The sequence below is a fragment of the Lepeophtheirus salmonis genome, chromosome 8 (assembly GCF_016086655.4).
Source record: "Lepeophtheirus salmonis chromosome 8, UVic_Lsal_1.4, whole genome shotgun sequence".
Lineage (NCBI taxonomy): Eukaryota > Metazoa > Arthropoda > Copepoda > Siphonostomatoida > Caligidae > Lepeophtheirus > Lepeophtheirus salmonis.
In genome coordinates, this window is record NC_052138.2 from 34,105,487 (window position 1) to 34,117,627 (window position 12,141).

Genomic DNA, 12,141 nt, shown 5'->3' on the forward strand with positions numbered 1-12,141 from the left:
ATGTACGTATTCGTCTTTTGACATTTCCTCCTTGTGACACTTTCTCCTTGAGACGCTTTCGCCTTGAGATTTTTTTGCTTTGGATAATAATAGAGTGAACGTTAGGATCCAAAATCCTCACAGTAATAGGAAGATGGTTAATTGGCACATAGAATCACAAAATAAACATAAGATATAAACACACAAGACTGCAAGGTAATTTACACCCAAGGCACAAGGAAGAAAGCGCAAGTGAAGGGTCGAAGGGAGCACAGCAAAATCTATGATTGTGATAACTGATAAGTTAATGAAGTATGTTCATATATCATATTCACAAATACATGTAGACTTTCATAGACGAGGTCCCCATCTTAATTTTCATCTATAACAGAGTACAATCCTTGATATAAGTAAAGATTTCATTATCTCTTCATGGCATTTAGATGAAGAAAGTGACTGCATAAAAAGGCTAATGCTTTTTTGCAACAGACGTAGCAGTAACATTCTGTGATTCCTTCCCAATGCTTAGAAACCTACGTATCATTTATATATAATTAATTAAGTTTTGAAGAATTGTTATTGTCTAGCTTGCTTGCATCTTCGTTTCTAATGTCTCAAAGCTAGAATATAACGGTAAAAATTCAAAACAAATACATAACTAAGAAGAACTAGTACATTAAAAAAAAAAAAAAAAAAAAACTGGTATTCCCTATAAGTATTCAAGGTAAAATGTCGGAAGGCGAAAACGTCGCAAGGCAAACCAGTACAAGACGAAACCCCCTCAAGGCCAAAGTGTCACAAGAGGAAAATGTCCAGGGCGAAAGCGTCACAAGGCAAACACGTAAAAGGCAAAAATGCTCAATGTAAATCCTCCTATAACCCTATTCAGGGTATAATGGGATCTTCGGACTTTGTTATTGTCTTATTTACACGTTAAATCTTTTTAATTACTTGTCTTTCTAAAGACTCACGCGTACACATCTATCTAATATAACTTCATTCCTCATTTCAATCCATTTTATTAACCAAGGAATAGTGTATGGTACAAAATCAATTTTGTACATAAATTTTTGTATAATTTCTAGTCATTTCTAAAACGATACTTAATCAGAATAAGCGAATTCGTGCATGGAGTATTTGCAAGAAATAAACTTATTTTACACTTCTAGATGGTTTATCTTTGAACGGCCCTTGTAAAAACTATGGAATGTTTTTAAATAGTTTTCTACATTCCTTTGTTAATGACCTTTTGTGGACATTTTACAAGATTTTATATTATTTAACATGAACATGAGAGTGCAATATGTAAGTTAAATTAAATCTACAACCAAATTTAGTATTCTATTTAGAAATAAAAGTTAGCTAATGGTAAAATAACCTTCAAAGTGAATCTGACCAGAATAATTTTATTTGTCAGACTCGACACATTCTCAATAAAAATTATAAGCTGTAGAAGCTAAGAACAGATTGCCCTGATTCATCTAATTCTAAAGTAGAATGTTTACCTATACTATTAGTAACATTTTATATTTTCTTATTGATATCAACAATATGAGATATCTTTATTTAAACGATGCCCTCAATGTAAGGTTTTCAATAAAGAAAACCATTCATAGAAAAACGTAATAAAATTATCGTTATTAGCTTGTGCATAAATTTTAATGTTGTTAGGACTGAAAAACGAAGTTTTTAATATTGACAGCATTATTTTATACGATTAAACGAAATATCACCACCCTTAAAAGAATTATCAACTAAAGGATAAATGTATATTTAATTATGCCCTACATAATTTGGCTATTACAGAGATTGACACAATTAACCGTTAATTTAATAAAAAAGTTTGGTGTTATTGATATTGTAGAAGTTTGATCTGTACTCGCTTTCAAAATCTATTTGAGTTGAAATATCTTAAGGCACTCAAATTATTTAAATAGTAATCATGCACTTTGAATACTTAATATGTTTTTTTTGTTGTTTTTTCTTGAGAATAATGATAGGACGAATAATCATTTTTATGATTGATTGTTCATTTTAAAGAAATGTGGAGTTAATATGCATATATTCCATATGGCAAGGTGAAAATTTGACCCAGTTTCACTGGTAAATGAGTGACAAAATATTTCAGGTAGAAAATAAACATTGAGAATTATTTAATCAGTCTTTTATAGGGTTAAAATGTGCGTAGATTATGATTTTTTTAAATTTCAATTCTGTATTTTTGTTCCTTAGCCAAGAAAACTTTTTATATATACATTATTCATGTAATAAAATATTTATGACATGGATTGAGATTCGACCTCTGTTTCACTGCCAAAATTCGGAACATATCAAGCCTACATACAATTTTAGTTTAAAAATATATATTTCTTATAAGAATTCGATACTTGATATTTTCTCAACTTTGGTAGTGAAACCGAGGTCGAATCTCAAACCATGTCATATATATTTCATTACATGAATAATGTATATAAAGAATATTTCATTCTTTAATTCAATAGCATTTTTACAAACAACACATTAAATTCAATTTGTTTCGATCATACATTACTGTACTATTATAATTTAACGGATAGAAAGGTAAAGGTATATTCGTAGAAACATAGATGCAAAAAAAGTAATAAATCCTACGTTATTATAAAGTCATTATATTTACTGCCTGAAAGAACATGAATAAATTATAAATCACACTGAGTGTTTGAATATATAATTCCTCGTATATACAGTTTTTATTCAATGGTTTCTATTGTAGTTAAACTATAATATATTTTGAAACTTTTTTGAAATAAATAGCAATAAGAATGTCATATAAAAGTATGTTGAAGTGATATTTTATAACTTGTGAATTGAAGTATTAAGAGTGTTCTTCCTCCATCTCGCTGTTTTGTTTACAAACAATTCCCTTTTTATGTAAGAATTGCCTACAAACAAAGTTCAAAAACTACATTTTAGTTTATCAAAAGAAAATTTTAATGTTTATCGTGTTCATTCCGACTAATATTTTACTCATATTTGATTCGTAGTCCTGTAAGAAGCAAGTTCTTAATTACAAATCTACTTTGGTTCAGTTACGTCCTGGAAGAAATGTTTTTCGCTTCCATAAATGCATTGCCAATATAGAGAGTCTAAATGGAAAGACAAAGTTTTCTAAAATCTTTTCAGACTTATAGGACAAATTCATAACCCTCGTTCCAGATTACGTTTTTATTATCACGGTGTATATAATTTCTAACCACTTAATACGTTCTCCATTTCGTTAATTAAAATATAAAGAAAAGAAATAATGGATTGCCACCGGAATTATACTAGAGCCAGTCCTTCTTTATAACAACTATTCAACGTTTTGCAATTTTAGAGGAAGCCTTAAATATCAAATTACTTCTTAAAAATTCAATATCGTAGTCTAATTAGTCTGCAAAAGTTTCATTAAAAAATAAAAAGTCACCAATATCAACATGGATAAAATAATTTTTTTGAGAACATTTCCATATTAAACAATATGTATATACATTAAAGTAATGGTAATTTTTTCCCCCTTCAATCTCCATGTCTGGATATCAATAATTTTTAGAAAAATTGAATTCATAAAAACAATAAAAATCCCTTTTATTAGAAATATTAATAGTAAATATGTAATATATATCTTAAAGTCATAATTTGATCTGTCAAAGTAGAATGTTTACAACAACATAACTTTCTTTTTGCAAAAGGCAATAAAACAATTTTTATAAATCAAAAAAGTTTTATTTTTGTTTCATAATGTTAGTAAACATTTAAAGTTTTGTTTTACAAAGTTTTGAAAGTCATATCAGATATCCCCCATTGTCCATACAATCCTTGTATTACCAATAAGTTTTTGGCGATATCAAGAAGGTCTTTAAATATGATAGTTTTTCCAAAATACCTAAATCTTGTTCAAATTACCTAATGAGAAATATTTAAAACTCTTTTTAATAATATTACTATTAGTATTATTTGCATTTAAACAATTTTGAAAATTTCAAATTATGAAAATGAATGGAAAAATCATTTTTGTATATTAGAATTGAAGCAATTTACATATTCTCAAATATTGCACCAATAAAATCTTGAGAGCTAAATTTTGATTAGTTTATAATAATAAAATACTTATACATATTTTAAAATACAAATACATATTTTGACAATATTTAAATTCAACGGTAAACGCTCATTTCTCAATACCCCAACCCAAGATGGTGACTTACTGTATTTGTAAGAAATCTATAGAACCTTATCTCTAGAATGAAATCCAACCACTACTTCTACAGCCTGATTGCCATGTATTATAAAAAAGGAAGCTATTTTGCCGTACCATGTACAATCAATATAAAAAAATATATTCAAAGTTATACACACATACGTGTATTCGTTAGAATAAGTTTTTTCTGTAGTGTTAAAGGATAAGAAGTAGAAACAATCTCCTATTGAATGATTTTTTTTTATAGATACGTTATTTATAAATGCACATATTTCCTGATTTTTTGTAGGAAATATATGTATTAAATATGTATTTATATAAAACTTTAAAATTGTATTTCTACACCTATCTATATATTATTCCCGTTCTAGGTGTTTGGGTTTTGGGCTGGATCCTTTGTGATGCATGGATCTCAATGGATATCCTTCTTTGTACTGCTTCAATACTTTCTTTGTGTGCAATATCTATTGACCGCTATTTGGCAATATCGCAACCATTTCGTTACTCAAAAAGACTTCGAACAAAAGGACTTGTTATGAAAATCATTGCAGCTGTGTGGATACTTTCTGCTGTGATTACGTGTCCTCCAATGTTGGGATGGTAAGATAATTATTTCTGTAGTAATATTATAAAGCTATTTTTACCTGTAAAACACAAAAACTGAGAAAAACATATTTTGTTTAATTTTGGAGTATGTTGACACAATTTGTACATATAAAGAAAATTATTTTGTCAACAGGTTTTAGCTCCTAACTACGGGTAGAGTTATTAAAAAGATGCCCTGTAACTCTGACAATTTGAAAAATATTTGAAACAAGAGCAGCTAAGCTAACATGACATATCAGTAAATTTGCTTCAAGGCACTATGAAAGGGATAGGAAGGAAATAAACACAAATGTCACTCAATATCAAAAAAAGCATATTATCAAAAATAACTCTGACATCGAATTTACATTATGCCCTTAGTCCTATTAGGGCTTACAGGGCCCATAAAAATACCACTTTAAGCTAACTAGTTAACTTGATAAGGTAATTTATATGCAGTTTTATTGCTTCAGTTCTATTAAATGTACTAATGAACAGAAGAAGAGTATTTATTTTCATTTTTGTGTACTTTTTTGTTATTAATTATACTTCAGTGATGATTAGACAAGAAGGGTCCCATTAGAGGTTGCACTCAAAAGTAGCTGAAGCTGGGCCCTGGTGAGGAATAGTTTTATTTATTGTTTTTAAAATGTTATTACTTATTTTTATTTTTTAAGGTTATTTTCATTAGAAGCTGATACCCAACGATGAGATTAAAGTGGGCAGTGGCTCCTCAAGCTATTATAAGATTAAGGGCTTGAGATATCTCCCTATTAAGCGCAGTTATTTTTTGTTAATCTAACTTTAAGACCCACATGCTCGTGTTCAGGCACCATGAAATATTGCCTTACCTACTATGTTACTAGGTATGTATTTGACTTGCTTACAGGGGTTGTAGTTCTTCAAACCTACATAGATCAGAATTTCAGGCATGGTGTATGGTAGAGTTTTTTTATTAACAAGATTCAACGGCTTACATGTGATAGTGGGAGCCAGTTTCTCTGCAGGGGTGATATAGGGAATAAATCGCAGTCTGTTTAAGTGAGGCTACCATTTTGGGTTTTGAGATTGCTACGTGGTATGGTATATAACCCCCCTCCCCAATAAATCATCAAACTTACTCTCTTTCTTTCATAAACACACGACCCTATGCGTGAAAATATATAATAGATTTGGAAAATCTATAAAAAAACATTAATGCAACGAAGTAACTCATTGGACAACGTGCTCAAAAGAAATTATTCTCTTGTACTCAATGTGTGTAAGTTCACGTCTTGGATGTTCCTAAAGAAGGAAATATACTTCATGTGTATGGACTTCAAAGACGATTTCTAGGTCAGATGGATTAATTGAATTACAATAATGTTTACTAATACATAATAAGTGCAACTCCCTCTAACCAATTAAAGTTACATTAAAAAACCATCGTCATATGAATGAGTGAGTAATGATGGGTAATGAAATGGTGATATATACAGCAAAACGAAAAGCAACTATTTTGGAATATGAAATCTGCACTAAAAAAACATTGAGATTTTTTTACTTTTAGTCAAATCTTATACAATTATGCATATCTTTTAATGTATTAACCATTAAATATGCAAATTAAATCAGTTTATAGAGGTATTTTTTTAAATATATATATTTTTTAATTGAATCACATCTGATTAAAAAGTATTTATTTAAATTGAATATTTTTTATTTTTTGAAAAAAAATAAAGTATTTTTATAAATCGAAATTATATAATACATTGGTCATAAAATTATAGTTATGCAGTCATTAAAACTTGTACTCGCACATTATCAAGACAAGTAAAACTCATTAATTTTTATAACTTATGGTTCTAGTTTCATTTTGAGTTTGTTTTTGATTCGTAAAATTATTTTCAATAAAAAGTTGAAAAAAGTGACTGTATCTTTTTAAATTAGAAAGTATATTTTTCTATTTCGTGAAACAAACGAATATTCAATTATTATTTTACATTTCAGGATAATATAAATTGAAGAAGAGTTTTGTCGTTGGCAATCTACTATAAATATGTATGTTAATCATTGTACCTTTTAATTTAAAACCTTTTAGATAAAAACCAACTACAAGTGCATAACAATAATTTTATAAGCAGTTACTTACCAAGTCGTGCAATTTTGTATCCATTTTTAATACTTAATATCTCGGTGTATACGACAACAATAAGACTTTTGTTTAATTCTAGAAAAGCCTGGAGTCTCCTTTTTTTCTACGTAAATTTCTAAACATGACGGTTTATTTTCATGTCACAAAAAACAAGAAAGGCAAAAGATTGCGACTTTTCTTGCTGTTGGAATATCCAAAATAGTTAGTCCCAGGACTGCAGAATCGGTACATAAAATGCCCAGCTTCGACTTAAGTATTTTAAATGTCACTGAGACTATAAATATAGATTTAATTTATGGCTATAGGTAATTATTACTAATAACTTATTAGTTGAATGTAGTAAATAATTGCACCAGGGTTTAAGAAAATAATTGGAATATAAGATATTTAACAAGATGAGCAACAATCAACAAATGAAATGGATCACAATAAACCAATTGCAAATACATTCATAAGTTTCTGAACATTAGTTATGTACTTTTAACCGAGCAACAAAAATACAAACAACCTTTAATTGCAACATTACTCTTTACTCTGATGACATTGACTATACACAATGAACATGTGGTCATGTTCTTTCCAAAATAATAATTTAAACTTTAGAGATTGTTCAGGAATTGTGATTGTATAGACTACAGAGTACGTTTGAAATCAACTTATAAATGAATTAACTTTCCAATTTTATAAATAAATAGTTAATAATACCTAAAATTTATAACCATTTGGAAAAAAAAACTTTACAACACTCAATGTAAGCCTTAGATTATAAAAAAGTTTTATTTGCATAAATTTTAATAATTTTTGTTGCTGGAGTTGGAGTCGGTACAAATTTTCCAACACCTGACTCCGACTTCACCAAACTAGGCACTAAGTCGTACTCTGCAGCCAAAGATGGATCAAATGTAACCGTCTACCAAGTCATGAAGCGCCTAAATATAAGTGAGGATCAGGAAGGGTTTTTCCAAGAAAATTCCTGGGTAGTGAATTTCTTTTTACACTTAATTCAAATATATTTAAAACCTCATTGAACTTTCGTGTGTGATCAAAAAAGACGGAGAGTAACCTTGAGTATTTAATGTAGAATTATAACTGTAAACCCGTGTTGGACTCAGATTATAATTAAGGTTAGACTTTGGTGTAACTATTGCCAATGTCCTTTTTTTTTTCCCTTGTCACAGATACTTGTAGCTGATCGAATGAAACGTCATGAAAGCTAACCTGCTTTCCTCTGGAATATTCTTCAAATTGTCAAAGTTACCATGTTGATTTTCGTTTTTTACATACATAAAATACAAACAATTTCTAATGTCCAATCGTTCCTTAAACATATTAACGTCGCATGTGTTTAGATCTGGTGAGTTTGAAGGCCAGAAATGGGTTCCCATAAACTATGGGTACGTATTTAGTCCTTCCTTTGCCAATATATCTCTCTTTTGACCTTTTCCTTCTATTAAAACCCTTGATAACTTCAAAAACTGTTCTTATGATAAATATTGCTAATGTCTACCGGGCTGTGGTCTGCACGTGTAAGTTTGATTATTTAACTTATCTGGTTGTTTTAATCGTTATTTTCTATTTTTACTTATTAAATTGAATTATAGTTTCGGAAGATAAAGCTATTTCAAATTTGGTATACACCAATGCTTTTTCATAAATGGCAACCATAAAGTATTACATATATTAGGCATTAAAATTTTTATTAGGGGGATAAAATATATTTAAGATTTTCTGGTAAAAATTTACATGTATACTAAATTTCTTTGAATTATAAGGTAATCGTGTTAAAAATTGCATTTTTGGTCGATTGGATGAGTAATAATCCTAATGTACAACCTTATAATTTGTATTAAAATAGTTTATAAAAGTACATACATATTATTTTTAACAAAAGAAAAACTGAGAGTTAATTATTACATACAATAAAGTCGAACTATATGGGATTTTTCCATTTATAAATGATTGTATATGTTTATAATAATGTGGAAAAAGTTTAAGAATATAAAAACTTTGTTATAAACGCTTTTAATGAATTATGTTTTCCTACTGTGTAGTATTTATTAAATTAAAACCACCTATATGTATGTAGAGTTGAATAAATGTAAACTGTTTTTAACGAAATACTTATTTGTTCATAGGCCTACCTTAGTTTCATAATTTTATTTTCCTTTATTTATTCACATAACTAAAAAAATCAATACTTTAATTACTATAGTTCACGTTAAATAAAACAATTCAAAAGTTGAAAAATTGTCTTCAATAAAATGAATTTATGGAGCAAAAATTTTTTAACATATGTAGAATTTACTGTACATTATGATATTCTCAAAAAATCAATAACTTTTTATGCAATTTTGTCAGCTCTAATTTGTTACCGCTGCTACTTATTTTTGTTATGAACGTGGATGAATTAAACTTGAATTAAATCTTACTAAGCTTTGAAAATTTTTACTATTAAATAAAAATTAGTTGAAGAGTAGGGGGATTTATTGACTATCTATCCCATAATTTCAAGATTTTTCTTCTTCTTATAGGAAAAGAGTTCCATATTTATGTACAATAAATTTGTTTATATAGAAACGTATCTATTTGTGTGAACTTTTAAATTAGTTTTCTGTCTTTTTTACTTGAATAAAAACAGATCAAAGAACAAAAATTGTATTGATTAGGTCAGGCCTCCGTTAGTGAACCTCCTTTTTAAACACCGTTACCAAATTGGTTAAAAAAGAAACACCAAAAATTCAACGTTATAATTTCAATATAAACAGATGAACAAGTTTAGTAATTCAGTTATTTAAATTTTACATCATTCCATTAAATATTCTATCAATTAAATGCTCAAAATACTTGTAAAATATGAAACAATATAAACTAAAAAATATTATTTTCTTAATAATCTTAATTCGTATACACAAAATGTATAATTTATTTTTAAGATCAAAATTTCTACGAATCATTTATCATTTTATGCGAATTTGGGGAATTCAATTTTGAAGCTTCCATATTATAACACTGTACATACCGCTGTACACCTCAATCTTCACAAAAAAAATAATGCAATAAATCAAAAGGAAAACAAAGGAACGTTTAAAAAAAACACAATTAATTAAGTTCACTTAACCTCGAATAAAAATTACAAAATATATAAATAAATCATATAAAAACATTATCTTGATAAATAAAAAACTACATATAATCTGACTATTGTTTCCATAGGATACTGAATAATATTGGCAATACAATTTAGATTAAAAGGAATAACAAACACTTTTATAAATCTCGGAATGTATAATAACCCAATTTGATAATGGAGGGTTACATTTAAAACAAATATTAGTAATCATTTAATGCATAAGATTAATTACCTAATTTGAATCCTTGATTTACTAACTGGTGGACAACTTGTCTTTTTTTCTTCATTTCTGATTCTGGAATAATTTCATTATAAATAACTCTGAAAGTCGGAGTCCAGAAAAAGTTAAACTATAAATGATAACTTCTTTAAGCCATTTTCTTCAAATGTGGGCCATTTGACTCCAATACGACCAAACAAATGAACCATATGTTTCCCAATTAATATATTATTTTTACAGGATGTCGATACTACTTAAATTTGTATAATGTTAAACTTCATACTTGTCATACTTTCCGGTTTTTGATAGACAAGTATTATCTACACCTTATAAAAAATAGCTAATTTTGAGATATAGAAAATCGTGATTTTTATTGAATCAGAAAAATGAAACTTGGAACCAATTTATTTTAAATTTGAATACTATATTTATTATTCATTATATTCTTCTTCACACAAATAACAGTCTTGAGACGCCGGCGAAGAGATTGGCAGCACTTGACAATGAAAGCAGTGTCAATTGGCGTAGCTTGCTATCATAATGGCAATTTGGAGCGAATCCAAATTTAAGTGGGAGATGTGGGAAACATTCTTCTCCAAGACAACCAAAAATTGAGTTGAGGTCAGGGCTGGAGGACGGCCACATGAAGACAGGGCAAAATTCAGATCTTTTCGTTAGGTTGCGTAATGAAACATAATGGGGACTAAATTGCAATTAATTCCTACTCAAAGTCTTGAATTACCACTCTCTAAGTAACTACCTACAGTTTAATTAGTAATTAGTCTTCACTTACCCTTATGCACATCAAAAAGACACTTTAACATATATATATATATATTTTTAAATATATTCATAAGTAATTATTTTCAAATATTCAATGTTCTTGAGAAAAAAATTATGTTTCAAAAGAAAAACATCAAACAAATTTTATATATGAAGGATTCAATCAGTTTTTCAATATGAAACTACTGCAAAAGGTATAATTATATTTGGTACACATAATGCAATTTGAAGACGACACAACAACCTTTACCTTATAAATATTTTATATCCACAAAGAAGGGATATTGAAGACATTTTAACCATGGATATAATCGGTGTATTCCATATACATAGTGTTATACAGTGTCAAAAGGATTGTATATATATTTTCTGAAAACATCATATGCTGTTTTTTGTATATGAAAGTTAGGATTAAAGGGCTCAAGGGAAATATAGAAGAGACAAATTGTCAACTACAAAAACAAAAATATATAGGAAGGAAATATATATTCCCCACTAATCCTGCACTTTTCTTTTATGATTTCAAATTGTCATTTTTAATAAACTAGTGCAAATATTTGATATTTATTAAAGAATTTACTTCAAAATTTAATATATTGGAACACATTCAAAGTTAAGAAAGAACGTAATTTATTCTTTAAATAAGCCAACTCTTTAAATTCATAATTTTAAACATAAACTTAAATAATGTTAGAAGGAAATAATCTATATAATATTTTTAAATATTTAATTATAATTATATAAGATGAATAATTAAGTTGGTCAGACTACATTTCAACTTGCAAATGCAATTGATCTCACAACCTCACTACATTTATGTCTTTTGGAGTACTAAAACATTTTAAGGTACAAGAAGTCAGGATGCTTAGATGATTCAATTTTATATTATACATTATACATATTTTACATTGCATATGTCCCATAGGTCAAATATATTGCAATTATTGGTTAATTATACAAAATAATAAACTTTGTATTATATACGCTAAATAAAACACCTGCAAAACCTTACAAATAGGAATATATGACAGTTGTCAATTTTAAACCAATCAGCAATGAGAAGAAAAATAAGTTTTCCATCTCCTGATTGT

General features: G+C 27.9%; 1 protein-coding gene across 2 annotated transcripts in view; it reads left to right on the plus strand.

Annotated features, from left to right (window-relative positions):
* The window catches only part of LOC121123448 (probable G-protein coupled receptor No18), a 208,575-nt gene that overhangs the window by 105,492 nt on the left and 90,942 nt on the right, over positions 1-12,141 (plus strand). For both annotated transcript variants that reach the window (XM_040718567.2, XM_071890443.1), the window contains exon 3: positions 4,570-4,798. In XM_040718567.2, the coding sequence (XP_040574501.1) occupies positions 4,570-4,798 (229 nt within the window). The remainder of the gene's footprint in view (positions 1-4,569; positions 4,799-12,141) is intronic.